Source organism: Azolla caroliniana, unplaced genomic scaffold, assembly GCF_043228905.1.
Source record: "Azolla caroliniana isolate FFs.n. ecotype wild unplaced genomic scaffold, voAzoCaro1.0.p SCAF_3, whole genome shotgun sequence".
Taxonomy (NCBI): domain Eukaryota; kingdom Viridiplantae; phylum Streptophyta; class Polypodiopsida; order Salviniales; family Salviniaceae; genus Azolla; species Azolla caroliniana.
This window is the reverse complement of record NW_028230438.1, coordinates 20,650,865-20,675,027: the sequence shown is the minus strand read 5'-3', so window position 1 is coordinate 20,675,027 and position 24,163 is coordinate 20,650,865. Positions and strand designations below refer to the sequence as shown.

Here is a 24,163-nt window from a genome sequence, read left to right as displayed (position 1 = left end):
GGGGTCGATGTGTAGCCCCAACATGTAAAGACTTGGGAACAAAGTGGGAACATGAATGTGACCACACTATAGCCATCCTTTACTTCAAACAATCTAGGACCATGGGAGAAGTTTACCTATATATTTCATGAAGTGACAAGCTAAGGCATGAGGGGAGATGGCTATACATTGAATATTTGGGGGAAGAAATCATGTGGTTGTCTCTGGTTCATTTTGTCGATGTCTTATATACATGCCTATGGTGATGCATCAAAGTTAATGAGAATGTGATATATGTGGACATAAGGCATTCCTAAAAGCTTCTCACAAACTCCAAGCAAGGATAGAGGGCCAAATTGCACTTACCTTTTGCAAATAATTGTTGTTACATTAAGTTGAATTGTGATCATGTTATGTTTTCCTTGTTACTTACATTTTCTTCTTTGCTTTATTCAGTTTGATTCTTGAGGACACCCACACACTTAATTTCTCACTATAACTAATTATACCTTAAAAAAAGATGTCGCAAAACTAATCAACATACAAGAAAATTTGATCCATGTACATAATTTGTTGACAAAATTTCCTTCTCTACTTTAACAATACATGTGACTAACAATGTTTATTCATGATGCAAGACAAACTTGAATTCTCAACCCAAAGGTAATGTGTAAAACACCAATGTTACAACCCTAATGCAAAAGTTATTTTTTACCAAATTTTTTCATGTTGCTTTCAAGCTTTTGAGTTTTGACACTTGGATTATTATCTGCCATGGATTTGCATAGATAGACAATGCGGTCATAAAATGCTGTATTTGTTTCAAGTGATACTATTTTGTCCATGATTAGTCATGTGAAATTTTACAATATACCCCGAACTGATTTATTTGTCCATATCCACATCCACAAATATACACAATACGCATACATGTTATATGCATAATGTATGTGCATGTTCTTGTGGGCTCAAGGTGCAACTTTTAAATGATTACTGTTACATGAAGCCTATATTAACTTTTCAAAGGAAAATACTTGTTTCTAGTACAAACATTGAGCGTCAATGAAAAGGGATTCGGGATGCAAACTTGAAAATAAACATTAAATAGTAAACCAAACTATGCCTCTACATTAATACATCTCAAAGGAAAATTTGACTCTACATCAATACACCTCAAAGGTCTAATGCAACTATAAAAACAAAATACAATATGTTCCATTCAGAATGATCAGAAACTATTACCATTTGAACTTATTCTTATATTTTCTTGACCCGAGGTGGCGAGGATGAGATGGCACTGATGACAAGTTTAATTATGTTGTTATAACAATGGCATGTTCTTCTTATTGAGCATTTCATTCTAAGATTCAAACATTTGGAGCCCACCTTGATCTCCTATAGGGTATCCTTCTTCATTACTAAATTTGCTTTTCCTTGGCTTGTTCTGTACTCTTTCTTGGTTACTTTTTTACAATTTCATACATACATATATAACATAAACTATGCACATAGTGTAAATAGCACATTGTTTAATTACTACAAAGGGGCGTCTTAGAAACCTGAATGTTTTGAAAGGGGACTCCACAACTAAAATATATTCCATTCAAATTTCCACACAGGAACTCATGGAAAAGAGCATGCCCCGAGATGTAGTTAAACCAGCAGTATCATTGTTCATTCAATACAGAATAATTCATCAAAATGAGCAATTCATCAATGTTATTACACCGAAGGAACGTATTTCCTTGTAGGATGGTAACCAAATCCTTTATATAATTCACATAAAAAAAGAAGCTATTCATGTTAGTCATACCAACTTGTTAGGGAGAAATACTGGGCAATATCAAATAATTCTTTTATATCCAAATACAAGCAACCTAAGAAACTAGTATCTGAAAATATAAGTCATTTTGCATATAATTCAATTTCCAACATCCATGATATGGAGGATGATGATGCTCAAACAAATTATCAGCCCTTATACTGCATCATCTCAGAAAGATATTCAACGACAGTAAATGGCCTGATCGATTTGAGGGGGTATGGGTTTAATCTCAGTACCCAATTCTTGTTCAATCCTGTGTCTGCAAGTAAATTGAAAAAAAAAACAACTTTTATATAAAATACATCCATGTTAATAGTGTAATTATTGTGCAAAAATATCATCCAATCTTACAGGTTACAGTATTAAAAAATTGGTTTGGGATGTTAATTTCAAGCAAAATAAGCCTTAGAATCTTCCAGAATAATGTTCAAAATTAGCATGGAACCTTAATTTCAAGGAGAATAAGCCTTACAATCTTCCAGATTAATCTTCAAAATTAGCATGGAACCTTAATTTCAAGGAGAATAAGCCTTACAATCTTCCAGATTAATCTTCAAAATTAGCATGGAACCTAACAGATTAGAATGGTAGTGGTTCAGATGGAATCTTACAGATTAAAACGGTCCTCATAAGTGATTAGGTTGACAGCCAATCCAAGATGTCCAAACCTCCCGGAACGTCCAACCTACAAGAGTTGTTTCATGCAGTTTAATGACTAATTCCTCATGGGAGAGAAAAAGAAACAAACCATTACAAACCACAATGAGATGCATGTAGTGAGAAATGTTACATTTATAATTCAAAAACCTGTGGTAGAGACGCAATAACTATATTGCAGAGGCAAAAAAAGCCCTATTTTTAGAGCAAACATGACATTTTCATCCCTACCAATCAGCCTTACAACCTTGGGTCTCTCTTAAATCAGCAGGCATATTCTCTGGTGAGATTGTGCTAGAAAAGATATCATAACATACAATAAAAGCAAATTACCCTGTGGAGATAAGTCTCTGAATTTTTGGGGAAGTCAAAATTGATAACAACATTCACAGCTTGAATGTCTATACCCCTTGTAAAAAGATCTGAAAAGAGAAAAAAAATAACTTGAGTTATGCCTTGTTCATTTTCAGAATTCGCTTTCACTTGTATTAAGGTGAAGAAGGAAACCTGAACAAACCAGGTTACGGCAAGCACCATTCCTGAAGTCATGGAATACCCTATTACGGTGTGTTTGCACCATCTTTGCATGAATGTAAAAGCAAGAATATCCAAGCTCTGTTATTTTTTTAGCTAGAAGCTCAACTCGATTAACAGAGTTACAGAAAATGATTGATTGATTGATTTGAAGCTGCCAAAAGATGCGTAGTTTAGCATTTGCACTAAGGATAACAGAAATAGATAGACAAGAGTCCATGCAATCCACACCTTGGAAAAAAGGGTATTTAAGCAATGCACTTTTTGCCTTTCCTCCACAAAAGCATAGTATTGAGTAATACCCTTCAATGTTAATTCATCCATCAGATTTATCACATATGCCTTCTGCAGAAACTTGTCTTTGAAAGACTTCACAGTCACAGGGAATGTTGCTGAGAACAATAAGATTTGCCGATTTCTCGGGAGGAACCCGATAAGTTCCTCTACAAGGGGTTGAAATTCTGGAGATAAAAGCTTGTCTGCCTGTAATTGAAATCTCTCTCTCTCTCTCTCTCTCTCTCTCTCTCTCTCTCTCTCTCTCTCTCTCTCTCTCCGGATTTCTGACTCTCCGGAGGGACTACAAAGACATATAAATGCCTTAAAACTATTTTGTACGGACAAAGGTTTGTCAATCAACATGAATAAAACTAAAGTGATGGTGTTTAACACCACCCAAGCATGGGTAACAAGATCAGAACCAGAATTCTTCTTGGGAGAGGAAAAGGTGGAATACACACGCTCCTACACATACCTAGGAGTAACATTTACAGGACCTAGGTTCTCCTTACAGGAGGCCGCTTGTGCCCGACTTTCTCGTGCATATGCAGCCCTTGGTGCTCTTGGGAGACAATGTGCACATTTGCAGTTTCAAGAGCCACGGACTAAGCTATGGTTATTTGATACACTTGTTACACCAACTCTTCTCTGTGGAATAGAGACATGGGGACCGAGTCTTAACAAGGCAAATCATTGGAAAGATTTAGAGAGACCTTTAGTGTCAATGATTGCTCGCATGATAAGGAACAAAGCATCGGTGCCCCACGATATAATCCGGGCAGAGATGGGAGCAGCACCTATAATAACCGAGGCGTTGTTCCGATCAGTGACATTTATCCAACGTCTTTGGAGCTCCCTAAACGAAGGTACCCAAGGTTGGCACTTATGTCATCAAAACAACTCGCTGAAAATGGAGACACTCATTATTGGTATGTTGAAATGCAACAATGGTTCCGAGTCACATAGCATGAGTATAAATGCAATACCCCCGTTCCAATATAGCTTGGACTGTCCCCATCTAAATATGACCAAAGTGGAAAAGAATAGAGTGATCCGAACTGATATTATTAACTTGGAAAACAAGATAACATGGATCAGCCCCAAAATACCACTTGGTACAAAGATGACCCACTATAAGACAAACTTCTTACGTACATCAGAGGATGGTTTTGTCATCAGGCCACCTTATATGGACATACATCTATCCTATGCGTTGCGTAGTGTGATAGGGCAGCTGCAAACTTCATCACATCAGCTACAGATTGAGGTAGGCAAATATACACGACTACCTCTAGAAGAGAGAATTTGCCAATTGTGTCATCAAGGAGTGGAATCTGAAGAACACTATGTTTGTCATTGTAGTGTCTTTTATGAAATCAGAGGGAGATACCATTGCCTCTTTAGACAAGGCTTTGGTCCACTACGCAAGGTAATGGAATATGAGGACCAACGATGCCTAGGACTTTTCTTGCTAGAGCTCAAGAGACATCGGGAAAAGTTGTTGAAGAATACAGCCACACAAGCTCATCCACAAAGAACAATCACAACTTTCTTTAGCCCCATCACTCCTAATGCTAGAAGTCAACCCCGAGATACACAAATGGGCTTCAGACCAGGACATAACAAAGGGGTTACAATTGATCGGGCAATGGCAATTTGCCATGCATGAAGGCCGCGGCCCCATGGATCACGACCCCGACACCCTTGTCATCGACATATAAAAGCCATTATCTCCCGCAATCGTAGGTGCTTCCCTCGCTTCGGAGACATTTCCATTCTGGATCGACCTATGCTAGAGATCTTTCGAAGACAAAAGCTACAATATACCTAACTTGAGGATCTCATATGTGCCAAAAACCAGATTCCCTTATTTCTTTTCTTTTCATGTTATTTACTTTTATATTTACTGTGTAATATTTATTTTATTTTAATTTGTTCTCAAAGATGAGAAAACACTTAAGATGTAATCTCTTATTTGGTCTTATAGGCCATTTTGGCCTCTTAAAAGACGTTAACACATCTTTCTTTCTTTCTTTCTTTCTTTCTTTCTTTCTTTCTCTCTCCCCTGGCATAAGCATAAATGCACTACCCTCATTCCAATACGGCTTGGATTGTCCCTATTTGAAGATGGCAAAGGCAAAGTGGAAAAAAGATAAGGTACATCCAAACTGATATTCTCAAAATGGATAAAAAAGAACATGGATCAGCTCCACAACATCTCTTGGTAAGAAGATGGCCCACAATAAGGCGCACTTTCTACACACACCAGACATGGATTCATCGTCACCCCCTCTTATATGTACATACATCTATTCCTCGCACTGAGTAGTGTGATAGTGCAGCTACATACCGCTTCACATCAGCTAGAGATTGAGGTAGGTAGATATGTACTCACACCTCTAGAAGAAAGAATCTGCCGATTGAGTCATTATGAAGTGGAATTTGAAGAGTACATATATTTTCAATGATACTATTTTTTACGAAATAAGGTGGAGATACCTTTGCCTCTTTAACCAATCTTTTACCCACTATGAAAAGTAATGGAATATGAGAACCACCAGTGCTTAGGGATGCCTTGTTGGAACTCGAGAGATGTTAATGGGTGGGGGGTGGAGCCATTCTCCCAAGGGGGTTACGTGTGAGGGAGAGAGAGAGAGAAACAAACAAAGACATACACCAAAAATGAGAGGGAAAAATGTATATCATTGCATGCCCCATAGGGGGTTTATATAGTACATAATGTAACGGTCAATAATATGACTGTTACAAAAAGATGACCGTTACATTCTTGTCACATGCACATAATTGTGCATGTGTTCATACACATACTCATCCTCACACACTTCATATACATTACACATACACAACAACCACTTTATAGTGTTCCACCCTTATACCGCCCCGTACACTCATATGGGTAACAAGAGACACTAGGAGAAGTTGTTGGACAAAAAAACAAACACAAGTTCATTGACAAAGAACACTCACAACTTTCTTTAGCCCCCTTACTCCTCATACTACAAGTCAGTCAAGGGTTCACGAGTGCACTCATGACCAGAAAATTGCGAAGGGGTTACCATAGATTGGGCAATAAACATTATTCATGAAATCAATCAATCAAAAATCAACATAGCTACAATATGCATAATAACTATACCTCATCCATCACCAGCATGGCGCACTCATTCAGGTTGCAAACACCTTTCTTGGTCAAATCTAGAACCCTCCCAGGAGTAGCCACAAGAATGTGAACTGGTTGGTATAGCCGCATGATATCATCTTTCAAGCTTGTTCCACCAGTTGTGACCATGATCTGTATGTTCAAATGCTTGGAAAGTTCTTTGCACACTTGGGAGGTTTGTAAAGCTAACTCGCGGGTAGGTACTAAAAGCAGAACTAGAAAACAAAATAGAAGAAACTTAAATTTTTAGTAGTGATTCCAGTACAGTGTATGCGAACATCTCATATCCATGAAATGTACCATTCTAGAAACTGCCACACAAATCTCTTGATACTTACCTTGGATTGCATTTTTACTTGGGTCAGTTTTCTCAATTGCAGGGATACAAAATGCAGCAGTTTTTCCTGTTCCATTCTTAGCTCTTGCTAGTATATCACATCCTGTTAGAGCAATGGGTATACTTTCTTCTTGGATAGGTGATGGTCTCTCAAACCCTTTCTCGTAAATACCCATAAGCAGTTCACGCTTCAAAAAGTAATCCTCAAATTCATTACCCTTTGTTGCTGTTACATCCTGAATCAAGAAAAAATCAGAATCTTTGAAGGAAACCCACCAAATACCCTATAAATAAATTTGTAGAAAGCCAAACCTCAGTCCTATAGCGTGTATCTGTTGGGGGCAGCCTTAACTGCGATTTCCAATCATGCTGACTGAAACATGGCAAGCCCCACAAGAAGATATAATTAAAACAAGTCATAGGATATGTAAATACAAGCATAAACTACAATACACTGCAGCCAGCTAAAATGAAAATACTAACCTCAAACTTGTCTGCCCCTGTGATTGAGCATTTGAGGTATGTTCCATGCTTGGACTTGCTTGGGGCTTCAATCCTGTTGTAGGAGTGGTGTGGCCATGGACTGCACCTTTGGTTCTAAACTCATACAACGGACGAACTGGATGGTTATTTGAGCCCCCGTACATTGGGCTACTTATTTAGACTCTTAAATGAGCAATTTCTGATAAATATGTCATCATAATACAGTCTCTAAATACCTATAAATCCAATATCTGCACGCATTAAGGAAAAACGAGAATTAGTTCCATCACTTTTCAAGATCCTACATTGATATCCAAGAGATTGTAGCACACAAGATGTACATCATGATTCATAAGTACATGCCCAGGGCAGGATTGCTGCTCAACTAAGGTTCTATTCATACATGTAAGTCTTACAACCCTTAATGGCTATGTTCATCTAATGCATTACCTTCTGAAGCACACACTCCATTGGCCATTGTTCACTTAACCAACAGATTCGAACATCTATCTTACTATGTTACGAGATTGATGCAAAAGTCCTCAAATAGTTCACGAAAAGCCTCAAATCAAAGAGAACTTTTATATCAATTCAATGTAAACACACAATTTCTCCCTTGTGAAATTGCGGACAAGTACGTCTATGGAAATTCATGTATTCAGATATAAGAATCTGACCATCATTTAGCTAAATAAAAAAATCTATTGGTTCTATGAGAAAATACTATATATTATTAGACATATATCAGCTTCCTTACAATCTTCTTGTTCGATGATGCAAAATACCTCAAAAAGCTTCATCAGAAGAAAAAGTATAAAAGAAAAAAATCATATTTGTAGTCACTTTGGAACATTGATTGTGCGAGCATGAAATGCACTATATGATAAATGAAGTTTCTCTACTGTTTATCAACTTTTAATGCAAATCTCTTACCCCAATGCTGCTTCAGGAACAAAAATCTAGCCATATTTCAAGTTCATCTAAGTCAATATCTAAATTTCTAAATCCAATGCGATTTCTCTATTTCTAAAAGAAACGCCATATTCCATTACATAATCTCTCCTACACCTAAAAAGAATTATCTTTCTGTAGTGCAAGCCTGATGCAAAAACAACATACATCATCAGATATATATTTCACAATGTTGGACGATCATCTTGCTTGGGATACATCAGAAATTTCGTGAAAAGAAGAAACAAGGTAAAATCAGCAAGAAATTTTGAACAGATTCAGCAAAAACGCTCATTATGGAAAAAAAGGCTGTGACTTTCCACAGCAGACCTTCTCTTCGATTACCAGAAATCCCATTGGCTTTACGAAAATGGTTACTTCATGAGAAAGAAAGGGGAAAATGGACATAATCAACGACTACTTTAGTAGCATCAATTCAGCAGAAACGCTCATCGCAGAAGAAAGGTTGTGATTTTTACATAGCAGAGCTTCTCTTAGATTTCCACAATATCCATTAGCTTTAGGAAGACAGATCATAGGGAGAAAAAGGAAGATGAAGACAAGAATAACGGACCCTAAAAAGGATGGAATTCAGCAGAATAGGGAAAACAGAAGAGAATCTAGAAGAGGGAAAGAAAGAAAGGGGGGGGTGGGGATTAAAACAGCGTAAAGGAAACCTTGAGGGAACAGGAACGAACCTGGAAGGACGCCATAAGCAGAGGCTGCTGTCTTTCTTCTTCTTCTGTTTTCCTTCTCAGGGGAGGTCTTCCTTCCTTCCTTTCTTCTTCGTCTTCAGTGTGAAGAAAAAAGAGAAAGAAGAAAACGCGAAGAAAACAAATTGCAGAAATACCCCTCGTCTCTACCCAAAAGTAATTCACAAAACTACCCTTCTTCACTTACACTCTTAATAAAAAATCGAATGCAAAATTCACGCTCCCAAATTTAGTGTTGAGTCTCCCGGGATCATTCATTTTAAGAGCACACACACATGGAAGACAATGAAAGAAAGAACGAAAGAAAGGGATTAGTGCTAGCTAGCCAATATGTGTGGTTTCGGAAACATCCTCATATCCCTCTCTCAATGTTTTTCCCAATCAATCAGGCCAATGTGAATGTTGTTATCCTTGAATTTGTCATGTTGTTATTGCCCCGTTGCTCCTTTGTTTTGCCATGTATCGATTGGGGTGAGTGACCACAAGGAGTGGTGCAATGTCCACCTTAGGCATGCCCTCCACGAAGTATTAAATCCATTCTCTTTAGCATTTGCCAAATATATCGATTTGGGAAACTTTTGAAAGGGGCCTACTCGAGGAGTATGTTCGCGATGATTCATCCCGAACACACAAAGAAGGATCTGATGGATTGGGTGGAGTCTCCAAGTGAAACGTTGAGTGCAAGAAAACACTTCAAGAGTTCAAACAAAGATTCAGTCGTTTGTCCGCACTTCACAAAACTATATTGGACTCCAGCAAGGTGGTCTTATTCTTAAAAGCGGTGGATGTGAAGGGCCGAAGGGACCTAGGGCTTCTTTTAGAAAATGAAGATGGTCTCATTACAAAGTGGGCCACAATAAAGAGAGCATGTGGGCACATGGACAAGCGTCGTCAATGGGACAATGAGCCAACTTCATATATAATAAACCCAACTGGATGAAGAGTCTGAGGCGAAAGGAATACACCACAAGCTTTAATAAGAATGTACATATCACCTATTATCACACGTGCCTGAGTTTTACTTTCCAAAGTAAACTTGTGTTTCTATAATTGATAGTTATCTAACTTGTATGTACCAACTTAAATATAATTCACTGTGTGGGAATAAGCCTATACAGTTGGCTGGTGAATGGGTCTTGAATGGCATGAGCTAGATTTTCACGTGGGGTTCTAAATTAGAGGTGGATAAGGAGATTAAAAGAAAAAGGGAAATGGTCTTCCCCATTTGATAGGCAATGGAACAAAACAAAGGAAAAGTCTCGCATGGAAGTCATAAATATATGTTCATAGAATTACACCAAGAGAGCATTAAGCATGAGTGGACACAAACCAACGAATCAATCAAACATGCCCATATACCTCTTCACATCCTCTAGTATTAGGTTGGCAGTTTATCAAACCCTGTGATTGGATTCATTAGTGCTTTGCTTCCATGTCTTTTGCTTTACTACACACTCATGCACTCACGAGGGCCTCTCCTTTCAATAGACCTTATCCCCATTACACCTTTCAACGGACTTGGCAAGATTTAGAAATACATCTAAATTTAAAATAATCTTCTAGCCATTGCATTTGCATTACATATGATGCATCCAATATAAAGTGTGACACTATTTCTTACGATTGTTTACTCCTCATTGTAAGACAAAAGATCAAAGATGTACAAGATTGTTATCCTACAATAGAAACAATTGTTTGCCATCATCCAAGCATTGAAGAACTAGTGTTGTTATTCACATGGAGATAGGTCCATGATCTAAGTTGGTTTCCATGCACTTAAATCTTTATGTGATTGGCAGAAGTTTTAAGGCTTTAAGGCTCATTTCTTTGAGTCAAATTCATAAACAATGTTGATTTTGAGAGATGCTACAAGAAAGGGTGTGATTGATCTTGACATTGAAGCCTCGACAACAAAAGTTGTTTCCCTTTCCCAAGATCAACCTACTCCAAGGGAGTGGTGTGTTTGGTGATAAACAAGTATGTGTGTGTGGACAAGTTGTTTGATGGCATGTTGTACAAGTTATGCTCTAATGAGGGTCATATTATATTGTCCACTAAACTAAAGAGCAATTGAACATGCTTTGCACATATTCCCTATTCTTGCTTAATAAGTCCTACAAAAAATTGGCATATAATCATGTTTTTAAGGATTCAATCATCATGAACCTTACAATTGCTACCATTATTAACTTTATGTACTTTAAAAATGAAAAATGGCATCTTTATATCTGTATGGCACACTCATTAGAACATTATGATAGATCATTCATTCAAAAGACCTTGATGGCACATCCTAGAAATTTTAAACTTCATTCAATCCAAATTGTGAGAAAAAGTTCTCGAATTCCCTTTAAAAAGAAAGCGAGTACATTTTATGTGTGATGGCTAACATTAAATATTTGTAAACACACAAACAACTTGACACAAGCATATATTTATTAGTAGAATAGAGTAGATATTTTACCATCCATGATGAAACCAAAATTGACCTATTTGACATATGGGACCAAATCAACATATCATCTATATGTCACACTCCTTGCTCCTTTGTAGTAAAAACTCAATGATCACATACTTCATAGCATCACTTGATACGCTCCAATAGATATTTTTTCCTTCAACTTAAACCACTTCATAATGTCAATCACTATGTCACACTCCTTACTCCTTTGTAGTAAAAAATCAATGATCACATACTTCATAGCATCACTTGATATGCTTCAATAGATATTTTTTTCTCCCACTTAACCCACTTCATAATGTCAATCACCTAGCTAGATGAGAGAATTTTGCTCTTGGTATTTTTCTGTACATTGCATCCCATGTCTTGAGCTTGTTTAGTAGAGTACATGGAAAGGGGAAAAGCTAATTTGGTACACAATTAAGAACCCCAATATGAAAATATACAATAAGTTTGATAAAAAAACGAGCAAGTCCATAATTTGTAGCTATAACAATGTATCCATTTTTGCAACATAAATATTGTTACATGGCTACGCGTACATATTTGTAACATAAATATTTGTATTCATATTTATCCTGTCCATGGGTACATAATTGCATAGAGCTAACTTAGTATTATTAATTATTTCCATCTAGTGGATGCTTTTATTTGGTGGTAATGAAATGGCAGATCCTCACATAGCTACCCTACATGAGTTTTCAATAATTGATTGCATCCATTACTTTGTGTCCCCCTAAACATAATAACCTATCATCAATGAGAAACAATTCACGAGTTTATTGATTATAGGAGGAAAAAGTACCTTGATAACACAGCTTAATCATTTCTCTCTATAGAAGAGACAATTATGGTATGCTATGCTGCTTAAGATCAAGAAAGATGCTGACGAGACAAGTTTACTAGTTTATTTAAAATTCTTCTTTCAATTTGATGGATATATTTTGTGCTTTGTTGATTTATGTCAGCAATATATATAGACCCAGGTGTGTTTTTATATCGGAGAAGGTCGGTTCAGCTACTAACATTTCACTTCCTTTCATGACAATCTGCCTTTTTTTTGCTTCATGGCGTCACTTCAACAATACTAGCCAACCCAAACTGCAAATTTCTATCAGAATGGTTTTACATTATCATCCTCCTCCATCCTCAATAGCCAATATGCGATTTGCTAGAAGAGAAGACAGTTTCAGACATCTACGATGCTGAGGTGCTAAGTGGGCTGAGTGCACTAATGATCTCCATTTATCCTTTTACATCCAATCCAAACCACATAACTGAATTCAGTGTTTCCATGATGCAGAGCCTGTCATCTTATAAATATTCATCATAAAGCTTCTATTGAAAACAAAGAATAACCTTTAAGTCTCCAGCAGAAAAATCCTTTGCTAAAGAGAAGTAGGTCTGTTTCACATCACGCCACCTGGTTATTTGCAGGCAAATCAGCCTTCAATATATGCAATTAATCATTAAACAAGAACGTTTTGAATAAAATTCATTACCTCCCCGTACCAAACTTCTCTACAGCCTTCACAAGGCACTCAATCTCAACACTTGAAAATCGTCTGCATCTTCTTAGTCTCTTGTAAATGGGTTGATTTAACTGCTTTTTGATTGTTTTCTTGTCAGGTGCACAACGAGCTTTTGGCTGAGATTCAACTCTTCCCTGACAGGCTGCGCCTCTTCTCTCACTTGTAGCATCATCATCCTCTATGCTGTGCATAAATCATAAACATTCAGTCATTGTATAAATACAGTCAGCTGAGGAATTCTTAGTATTCTTGTTTGAACAAATCCTTGGGAAATTTTCTTTACAAGAGATATGTTCTCCACACATCCGATTTATGGCATCCTGTCCCAGTGGCTTTTCTTTCTGGAGTTGAGCAACCAGATGTCCAAGATTCTGTTTGTTTACAGTTGGCCATATCCTGTAATGATCCATCGATCATTACTTCCAGATTATCCTTCACATCTAATGCCTCAAATGGACCATATTCCATTACATCAGGCTTATTTAGCACTAATGTTTCTGATTCCCCTACAAATTTGGTCATGAAAGAGTCGTTATCTGCTCCAAGTCCATCCTCTTCTGGAACACAAGCTGCAGAAGTACAATCTTTCCTGAAGGAGCTCTGATCATTCCCAGCTTCAAAAGCATCAGTTCCTTCTGGGTGCAAGGAAGTAACAGGGATCTCATCAGTAGAACATACGTTTTTCCTTTTGAGCAATCTAATGCAAGAATGATGCAGATTCTGCTCATGAACTTTTAGTTCTCTTTGAGCTTTGTTACAGATTTCTGATGCCTTGGTATCAATTTGGTAAGGAAAGGAAGATGTGTGAAAAGTGTCTTCGTGATTATCCTCAACAAATTCATGTTCCTTTTGACTTTCACTGCAGCTTTTTGATGCCTCATCATGGATCTGATTTTGTATGCAAGAATCTGTAGATTAGCCTGTTTCAGTCAAATAAAAATCGAGACTTTGGTGTAATTGAATTTACTACTTAACCCAACCCCTTTACATACGTTATCCCTGAAAAAGTTTGTACTTAGATTGCACACAAAAAAGATATGATCATCCTGAAACAGGTACAGATTGATATTCATGGATATGAGAATAGTGGCATGGGATAGATACATTCGTTTAGATCTAAATAAGCTGGTGGCATTTGTAGGCATGAGTGGGATGACATATTATATAAGATAGGTATATCTGCTTAGATCTAAATGACAAACTAAAAACAGATTTCTATTATTTATGTTGCAGAAAACCTAAAAGTGATGCATCTGCATGTATGTCTTTAAAAGAATTGAATGGCTTGAATATTTACACTTATACAATAGTTTAGAATTTCTAAATACTTGGATTTAGATAACCTAGAGATCTGACGTGCATATGAGGGCATTTCACACTATACAAATCAACTGCAGCCTGTAATTTCCAAATCACATATATAAGGAGCAGCAATGTATTAGACAAACGCATTTCCTTCAGCAGGTTATATTTATATAAATCACCTTGGTGCTGGTAAAAACCAGTCTTTCCATATCTATATTTAGACATCATATCCACAATAATTAGTTGTAGGATGAAAATCTCTTCATTTTGTATCCATGAGACACCAAGGCCACCTCCAGCTAAGATTACATTGAAAGCGGCTCTCACATCTTCGAGTGCTTGCATCAAACTTACATGTGTATACTGAAAACTAGAAAAGCATGCCCAGACTATGCAATTTCCTACACTTCAAACTAGCATGCATGGGCATTGGTTTTACATTTGTATACCGCAAAAACCAACAAGACAGCCAATCAGTCTGGATCTTTTCAAGCAATTTGTACTGAGAGCATCCTCTATAAATGTGTATCTTTGGTGTCAAGTAAACTTGCCTTTGTTTTTGGAGATTATTTTGGATATGAGGGTATGGAGTTCTCGAATCTCTTCCAAGATCTCTGCCATGTAATAGCTTTGCTTGGCATCTTCTTCCTTTGTCCGCATATGAATCTCCTTCTGAAACTCTGCACATGGAAACATCTAAAGGACTTGTGCAAGTACAATCATTAATGTTTCCTCCAGCACTATCCCTCCCTTCTCTAATATTACCATTAAAACGACCATCCAATTCCAGAATCTTCTCATTGCATAGAACAGCCTGAACATCGCTGGTATTCATTCATTCATCAAGAAAACTGAAATCAGTATGTGTGAAAACCCTAACCTGTTTTTTTATATTTCAGAAATAAAAAAGAATCAAAAGGAACAAGCCATTCTCAGAAAGACGTAAAAACTGCAATGAAACATCAGAAAAATAGTACATTGAAAGAAAAGAAGCCTCTAGAATATGTTAGAGAAGAAACATACACTACAGCTCTTATTCTCGTCTCCATGCTTTTCAGGCTTTCCTTTTTGAATCTCAGAATCTCTACAGAAGAATCACGAATGGCATCTCTAACATATGCCTGCAGCTTTCTCGTCATCCTTCGACCAATTGATGCAACCGCTGTGTGTGTGTGTGTGTGTGTTATGTCCTTTTCTCTTACAGTTCAAAACAAGAAAGCTAGAACTTGCGAAACCCTAAAAAGACCACAGAGAGAGAGAGACTTACCAGAAAAGTCTGTTTCCTGTGTCTGTGAAGAAGAAAAAGAAGAATCCATGGAACCTTCTAGTACCTTGCAAGGAATGCATACCAATTCAAGTCTTTTTTTTGTTTCTTGAATCTTCCCATATCGTGGGGAGACATGAGATGGGCGGGACGATGTAAATTTTCAATAGGTGGAAAACATTTCAATAAAACATGCTAGCTAAAGTGGTTAAAGGGTATAAATGATCAATGGAAGGTGTTATATCATATGTTTGAATAGTGTAAGGGAAAAATCAATTTCATTTGATAATATGTTTCGCTTTTGTAAGTGCCAAACTCAAAATGCCAATCCTTGACATATAAAAGAGTCTGATTGAGCGCGCAAAATGCTAATCCTTGACATATAAAAGAGTCTGATTGAGCGCGCATATGGGTTTGGTGTTGTTGAGTTGTCTAGTGTATTTAGTAAAAAAGGAATTAAGAATAGAATAGAATAGAATAGAGTGGGTTTACTGACAAAGGAATTAATAATAGAATAGATGGTTTATCTTTCATCATAAGGTCAATTTTGACTAATAGGACCCAAACAGCCTATCATATTATATGTGACTCCTTTCTAAGAATGGGGGATTATTAGGATGGAGTAAATCATATTATATGTGTCTCCTTCATATGAAGGAGACTATTATTCTATAGCAAATTCTTTCGATGTGAAAATAATGCATGCACATACATGCTCACCCTTCTTCGTGGAAATTTGAGTATGACTGTCTAACCAGTCATCATAAATCTTGGGAATTACCTTTAACATTGAGCATGCAATAAGTTGGTGATATTCATCCTACACTAGGTTTTTGATGCATATCTTCATATTTTGGTAATGATGCCATGACACTACCCCAAACACCTAACTTGTGTGAGCAAGTTCAAAGAAGTGTAGTGAGATGTGATTGGATACATTCTGTGTCGCTTTTGACTTGTATTGGGGCGAACATTGGGGATTAATATTTGCAATATAATATTCCAAATTTGACATTTTAACATCTTGCCATTTTATCTTTAGTGCCTCTAGTAATCTATCTTCAATGATCACATAATTTGTAACATCACATAGAGCTCCAATAGATATTTTGCTCTTATTCGCTTATTGTACCTTGCATCCTATGTTCCAAGCTTGTGTGGGTAGTCTATGACCATGCATATTCTTGACTTTTGTGATATACTTGTATACTCTTTACATGGCTAGTACTTCTACGAGCTGAGGACCTATTTCTAGTATCATGATTGGATAGGATGTGTGAGAATTTTACCCCCAATCATCTATGTAAATACATTTTACGGATTTGTCTATTTCATTCCATGCACCAAGTGAGATAGTGCCAACCCACACACACGTCCACTCCATAAAGACACACTTGGACCACCATCGCATTGAAGTTAGAGAGAGAGAGAGAGAGAGAGAGAGAGAGAGAGAGAGGCCTCATTACGACAAAGTTGGCGGTCAAAGGAAGAATTTATTAACAAGAGAATTATCAATGAGAAGTGTGAGTTACTGCTGAGAACATAGGGTCACTGGTGGTGAGAGGAGGTTATAGATGAGAGAAATAATGGAGAGAAAGAAAGTTACCAACTACAAGAGAAAATTACAAGACAAAGTTCATAGTTTGAGTTGGTTCTTTGTGGAATTTACGTATGAAGGGGTGCCTCCATCTTCCACTATGTCTATGTTACTGCATAGAAAAAGACAACACATCACTTATACTGAAGATGTGTGTATGAGGAAGTCCTTCGGACATGTCAAGCATCTAACCAAAGAAGAACACATCATGGATTCGGAATCCCCAAATTGGGCTTTTTTCAAATGGGCCTCTCACAAATTTGAAGGTGCATGCATATCAATTATACACACTTTGCTCATTTCATATTATTTACAATACATTTGCAGTCACATCTGGATTGAAACTTTATACTCTACTCTAGAAACTAAAATATGAAAGACCATGTGTTGGAAGTCGAAGGGCCTTCTGTAATGAAGATAAGGAATCAAAGCACGAGGAAGAAGCATTTGTCTACGTAAGTGTGCATAATAAGGGGGTGGGTCCACTACTTTCTAAAAGTTATTTCATGATTGTGACCACTTGGGGATGGGTCCATGTCTTTAGTTGGAAACAACTAGGGACAAAAGTTTTCCCAATTTCAACTAGACTAACCATGTGGTTAGCTTGCATGCAGCTTGTTGCCAATTCTCTGCAATACAATCAAAACCTATACATAAATTTTTAGCTCAAAATGATTTAAAAACAAGTGCCCCTAGAGTTTTAATGCTACAACCACTAGCATCTACCCAAGATTTGGGTGTGCATACCTAGGTACAGAAAGTATGTGAAAAAGGGGGGGTTAACTCATAAACACATGTCATATTATATCTTCATGTCAAGATTAACAGCTGGAATTACTACCCCATCCATTCGGGTGTTCCATACTAATCCATCCTTGAGATCAATATCTAGTAATCTCATTAGAGGAAAGCATGGACATATCCGAGTAATAGAAATGGACATGAAAGCAAGAAATGGGCATGAATGGCGGTGTCCTAAATTATGCGCCCGAGTTTTTGCTTATCACATGGACGCACCGATGAAGGCCAAACCAACTTATTAACCCTAAACCCTAAATGACCCATAGACATGGATGGTCGCGAACCTTCGGGTATCCGTCCGAGCAAGGCCAAAACATGACAAAATCCTCACACTAGAGGGAATTATTATGATCTTAACAATGCCCCCCAATCCCATTCAGTCTATTTTGTTTTGCTCATCAAACACATCCGAGCAAGGCCAAAACATGACAAAATCCTCACACTAGAGGGAATTATAATGATCTTAACAATTGCCCCCCAATCCCATTCAGTCTATTTTGTTTTGCTCATCAAACACAATGAGAATTTTTATTTTTTTTGGGGGGGGGTGGATTTTAGCACGTTATTTTGAATGGATTCGAGCCAAAAGCAAAAGAAAAAAACAGATAAAACACGTCATGAAACAAGAGAAATAATCAATCAAAACACACAATTGAAAATTCAAAAGGAAAAAAAGAAAGATAATAATAGAATGAAATGAATCAGATGATGCTTTGTCTGCCAAAGATGGATAGGCCTTGCAAATCTGTGGTGTATGGGACGGCATCCTGCACCATCAATTGCTGAGTCTGAGGCCGAGAATTACCCTGCATGAGGTCCAAAATTGCTGGACGGCTGCCTGATCTATGGTTCTGATTGCTACTCATATTAGGGTTCTGATTGCTACTCATATTAGGGTTCTGATTGCTACTCATATTAGGGTTCTGATTACAACTCATATTAGGGTTCTGATTACTCTGCAGATTTGGGAACCCAGCATTGCTCTCATTCACTGGGATGTGATTACTGCTCATCATGGAAAACATGGATTGGCCTTCGAATTTGGATATGGTACAGCTGCGTGATTTGCCCTCATGATCCATGGCTAAGCTGCAGGCATTGCTGGTGTTTGAAGCAGCAGCATTCATTAGACTGCTGGCGAAAGCATTAGCCATGCCCTTCTGAGGGAGGGATCCCAGGAGGCTATGGAAAGCAGGCTGCATTAAGCTCCCTGTTATACCATCATAGGAAGAAGAAGAGGCAGCGGCGGCGCCTGCATTGTTTCCATGGCAAGGCGAAGAAGAAGCTTGGTGGCGATGGTGATGATGAAGGATCCCTGCTGCGAAGGATCCCTGCTGCTCCTGCTCATCAGCTAGCTGCAGGGCCGAAGAAGCACCACCAAGACTAGACAGTGCTACAGTAGCAGAAGGAGGAGGAAGAGGAAGAGGAAGAAGAAGGTCTATCTGAGGAGACAAGGAATTAGTGGATGACAGAAGAGAGAGAGCACGCCCTGAGATGGAGGTCTCAGAGGAGGGCTGCGATGCGTCAGAATTAGGTATAAGGCTAAGCTGGGAAGCAGAAGAAGATGGGCCGCCATAGCTGGGCCCAGAGCTTGTCGTAGCTATGGCTGGATTAAAGTTAAGACACTGCACGAAGGGATGGGCGTCAAATGCACGGCGGTAATTAGGGGGTGCTGCTTCAACGCCATGGGGAGACGACGATGGCCCTGCTCCTGTTCCTGCCACGCCTAACCCTAATTGGCATGCCAGATGTGGCGTGGAGCTGCTGCTATACAGCAGTGGCGATGGCGATGGCGATGGAGATCTGCGTTGCAGGCCGAAGTATGGATGGTCCAGTAATGCATTCATCCGCAGGCCATCTGTCACCGCACGCACAGATTAGCCATATACACAACCAACACGATTTCAAATGTTTGCCATATCACTGCTCAACTTGGAATTAATCTCCTTCTGTAATTACTGTTTAATCTCCTACTCTAACTACTGTTTAATCTCCTTCTCTAATTACTGTTTAACCTCCTACTCTAATTACTGTTTAATCTCCTACTGTAATTGTTGTTTAATCTCCTACTGTAATTACTGTTTAATCTCCTACTGTAATTGTTGTTTAATCTCCTACTGTAATTACTGTTTAATCTCCTCCTGTAATTACTGCATATAGACATTCTCCTACTTTAATCACTGCACCTAGACAATCTCCTACTGTAATTACTGCATCTAGACAATCTCCTACTCTAATTACTGCGTGATCTCCAGCTGTAATCCCTGCTTCTAGACAATCTCCTACTCTAATTACTGCATAATCTCCAGCTGTAATTACTACATCTAGACAATCTCCTACTCTAATTACGGCATAATCTCCAACTCTAATGACTGTATAATCTCCGGTTGTAAGTACTGCATCTAACATCTAGACAAACCTCCTATTGTAATTACAGCATCTAACATCTAGACAAATCTGCTACTGTAAGTACTGCGTCTAACATCTAGACAAATCTGCTACTGTAATTACTGCATCTAACATCTAGACAAATCTGCTACTGTAATTACTGCATTCTAGATCTCAGCGGATTTACCAGGGAAGAAAGCAAAGCTCGGGGACAGTAAGGACATGGGCTCTTGAGGCGGCTTCCGCCGGCGCTCGTTGTGGCCCGCTAGCCTCCGTCTGCAGCTGCGCTTCCCCTCGTCGAATTCCGACAGGACATGGAACCTGCAGAAACCGAGCAAAGCATTCACAGACGGACAGACAGAAAAAACAAACAGACAGACAGACAGGGAAGGACACAGGCAGAGAACCCTAGCACAGAAACCCTAAAAAAGAAACAAGAAAAGACCGACGCCATTGACAGTTTTTTTAGACCTGCTGCACTGCTGGCAGAAGCGCTGGTCGATGTTGGCTACTCGAGCTTTGCTAGCTTTGGAGTGCCATTCGCAGACCTTGTGGCGGCGATGGTACTCTTTGGCCCCTGAGAGGTCTGCACTGCAGCCCTCTGCTTGGCACTTCGGAACCACACCGGCATACAGAGAAGATGGCTTCTGCTTCTTCCCACTAGGGTTTGCCGCCTTCACCACCGCCATAGTGCTGCTGCTGCTGCTGCTCATACTGCTACTTGTCGAGTTCTCCATTAAAGCTGCTTCCGGCGCAGGATCACCTCCGCCTGCAGCAGCATCTTCATAGTAAGTCCTTTTCCCCAACTTTAGCCCAATACTTCCATCTTCTAGACTGGCTATGGCCATGGCCATCCCTCCTCCTCCTCCTCCTGGCCGCTCCATCGCTACATTCTTCTCTGACCCTGATCTCTTCGCTGTGGCAGCACCACCAGCTCCAGCTCCACCATGGCTCATCAAAACCTCCTCCGCACTTGCCGGGGACTCCGCCTTGATCACAGAAGCAGCCGCAGACTCAAGCTTCGACGAGGCAAAGCTGCTGGACTGATCTGTCAGGAAGGCGCGAGCATCCTCATGAAGAAGAAGATGATTATGAGGATGATGACGGCGACGATGGTCTGTGGTAGAATGACCTAGAGCTGCAGGAGCGCCATGGCCATGATCTAAGCCGGTGATCTGCAGGGGGAGCGTAGAGACGGTACTGGAGGTGTCGTGATTAAGCTGAAGGGTGCTGGGATCGGAGATGGTGCGCCAAGCAGGGCAAAGATCGCCGCCTCGTTCCTCCTCCGGATTACGGGACGAATTGGAGGAAGCAGAGAAATGGAGCTGCGGCGGCGGCGGCTGATCAGGGTTCCAGTAAGAGTGGGGGTGTGGGAGAGCAGCAGAGTTGGCATGGATGGGGAAGGGATTATTAGGGTTTGAGGAGGTGGAAGAAGTGGAGGAAGGGAGGGTGTGAGGAGTAGGGTTAGGGTTAGGGTTAGGGAGGTGAGAATGAGGGGGGCAGAAGTCGAGGGATGGGGGAGGGGTGAAGGTGAGGGGGAGGTAGGGAGCCATGGCGGGGGGGAGCTTGGAGGAGGTAGAGAGAGGCGCCATGCAGAAAGAACTATCTATGTATGTTATATGTTATGTATATATGTATGTTATGTATGGGATAAACAGACGGAAGGAAAGGAAGCAAAGGAGGCGGAAAAACAATTGTGTTGGGGAGACGAAGCAGCAAGCTCTCTCTCTCTCTCTCTCTTCTCTCTTTCTTCTCTCTGTCTCTGTCTGTCTCTCTGCATAATTTGTTCATTCATTCATTGCCTCTCTCTCTCTCGCCCATAACACACAGAGACAGAGACAGAGACACACACACACACAGAACACAGAAGAGAGAGAGAGAGAGAGAGAGAGAGAGAGACAGCGAGTCGCCGCACGGAGTCCAAGAAGATGTTTTTTTGGGGGTTCGGAGACAGAACGTGGGGGGATCAGTCATTGGTATCTGAGCCCCCCCCCCCTCCCCTCCCCTGCCACGTCAGCATACGAACGTGCCCCCCCCCCCCCCCCCCCCAAAATCCCGTCTTATCGCATTCTTCTTCTTCTTTTTTTAATATTGTTTTTTTTTATTATTGCTGGTCCCATTCTTGTTCACTTTTGCAACACTTTTTGGAAAACAAAAATAAAAATAAAAGGATGTTTTTCTTTTACTTTTCTTTCTTCCTCCATAAATCCTTTTCTTTTTCTTTTGTGGCCCTTTTCACACCTGCGCGGACAAATAGAACACACACAACACACACACACACACACACACACACACACACACACAAGGTTATGAGAATAAAAGTGGTGTGTGCTTGTGTGTTTTCCCAATTTCCAATGTCTTGGCAATAATTCCATACCTGTATGTGTGTGTGTGTGTGTGTGTGTGTGTTCATGTTGTGTTGTTGTGTTGTGTTGTGTTGTTGTGTTGTGTTGTGTTGTGTTGTGTCTCCTTCCTCATGCCAGTTGTTTTTGCTTGTTCGTTTAAGCTGGCCATCATTCCAATGGGGGTGTCGCTATCTCTTTCTCTCTTTCTCTCTCTCTCTCTCTCTCTCTTTCTCAATCACGAAAAAGACATGCTTGAACCTCTGCTGACCCTTGGACTTTTGAGAGAGCGAGCTTACGTGGGATTCGATCATTCGGAGGAGGCCTTGAAAGAGAAGAGAAAGAGAGAACAAATATTCATGTCGTAGTGGCAATCGCAATACAAGTGTGGACGACATCTTCTCGAAGAACACATATTGTCTGCGCAGATTTCACTGATTGGATGGGGGCCAGAAACCAAAGAGAGGTAATCCCGGTAAGTAGAAGGGTCTTTCGGTTTGTCAAAAGAGTGCACAACCTAATCATAGAGGGTTTGTGTGGCAAGGGAAAGGTGCACAACACAATTGAAATTTGGATTATAGCTTACTTACTCGTTACCTAGGCAAACCACATTGGGATATAACTAAGGTTAGACCATTGATTTGCTTTGTTTTTTTTATATAGCCAACTACTTATGTGCATCCATACAACCATGTGAACATTTTATATTTTATAACTTAGTTGACAATCTAAAGTGTGACTTAGTCACAACATTGACTAAGAGTTTCTTCTCCCTCTTTTTTGTCTCCGCTATTAAGGATGTCATCTATTCAAAACTCCGTGAGTGTGAGTGGTTTTTTTTCGTATTTTAGGGGTTGACCAAGTAAGGATCACTTCCCTATGTGTGAACATCATTCAAGTAAAACCCGACAAGTAAAATGGCTCTTGTTAGTTTCACACTAAACTATTTTATTGGGATTGTGTACACTCTAGATAGTTTTATGTGATCTTTTGTAAGGAGAGAATGTATGTCATTTTAAAGTGCATACTATTAGACAAATGTATGAATACAGTTCATTAATACTAGTACTTAGAACTCGATTATTTCAATTATCTTAATATATTACGTGAATTCAAGCCATTATCTGTTTGTCATTATTATGTATTAAGTGATTTGTGAAGTCCCTAAGCAACATTTTGATCTACAACTTACAAATCTTCCCGACAATATTGGTGATCTTATAGGTTCCTTCTTTAGCACGAAAGGATTTAGAAACAATTCAATTTATTTCAATATTTCTCAAAATGCATGTGTTAATAATAGCACAAACAATAGTAATTAGACATCAAATATCAAAGTTGAGATTTTAGGATTTAGGGAAAGGATTTAGAAGCAATTTGATTTACATATTTTCATATTATGATGATGCATGTGTCAATAATAGCATGAACAACAGTGATCATGCATCAAATATCAAAATGGAGGTTTTATAGAAACTAAAAACGGAGAGAAAGGAAGTGTATTTCATATATTGTGTAAGGGAAGGTAAGAAAGGCC

General features: G+C 39.1%; 4 protein-coding genes across 5 annotated transcripts; 1 reads left to right on the top strand and 3 right to left on the bottom strand.

Annotated features, from left to right (window-relative positions):
- Positions 1-1,629: 1,629 nt before the first annotated feature.
- Positions 1,630-9,023, bottom strand: LOC147866488 (DEAD-box ATP-dependent RNA helicase 6). 2 transcript variants are annotated; one of them, XM_087316939.1, is made up of 11 exons: positions 8,922-8,987; positions 7,509-7,523; positions 7,273-7,386; positions 7,102-7,162; positions 6,791-7,025; positions 6,429-6,667; positions 3,227-3,478; positions 2,969-3,149; positions 2,795-2,883; positions 2,416-2,489; positions 1,630-2,063 (listed from the first exon to the last, which is right to left on the bottom strand). In XM_087316939.1, exons 3-11 carry the CDS (start codon positions 7,317-7,319, stop codon positions 1,985-1,987), a joined length of 1,257 nt encoding a protein of 418 aa, XP_087173065.1. In that variant the 5' UTR covers positions 7,320-7,386; positions 7,509-7,523; positions 8,922-8,987; the 3' UTR covers positions 1,630-1,984. The 2 variants fall into 2 exon arrangements, with proteins under 2 accessions (XP_087173065.1, XP_087173064.1); XM_087316938.1 differs by having other exon boundaries at positions 7,273-7,523; positions 8,922-9,023.
- LOC147866489 (uncharacterized) lies at positions 3,570-4,955 on the top strand. The gene has a single exon (XM_087316940.1). The coding sequence runs from the start codon at positions 3,633-3,635 to the stop codon at positions 4,938-4,940; it is 1,308 nt and encodes a 435-aa protein (XP_087173066.1). The 5' UTR covers positions 3,570-3,632; the 3' UTR covers positions 4,941-4,955.
- Positions 9,024-12,291: 3,268 nt separating the features above from the next.
- LOC147866487 (uncharacterized) lies at positions 12,292-15,550 on the bottom strand. Its single transcript, XM_087316761.1, has 10 exons — positions 15,502-15,550; positions 15,258-15,441; positions 15,000-15,058; positions 14,775-14,914; positions 14,286-14,597; positions 13,922-13,975; positions 13,213-13,844; positions 12,900-13,112; positions 12,757-12,820; positions 12,292-12,647 (listed from the first exon to the last, which is right to left on the bottom strand). The coding sequence occupies exons 1-10, from the start codon at positions 15,548-15,550 to the stop codon at positions 12,531-12,533; spliced, it is 1,824 nt and encodes a 607-aa protein (XP_087172887.1). The 3' UTR covers positions 12,292-12,530.
- Positions 15,551-18,527: 2,977 nt separating this feature from the next.
- On the bottom strand, positions 18,528-21,837 carry LOC147866486 (uncharacterized). The gene is made up of 3 exons (XM_087316760.1): positions 20,756-21,837; positions 20,472-20,605; positions 18,528-19,754 (listed from the first exon to the last, which is right to left on the bottom strand). Exons 1-3 carry the CDS (start codon positions 21,835-21,837, stop codon positions 18,598-18,600), a joined length of 2,373 nt encoding a protein of 790 aa, XP_087172886.1. The 3' UTR covers positions 18,528-18,597.
- Positions 21,838-24,163: the final 2,326 nt, after the last annotated feature.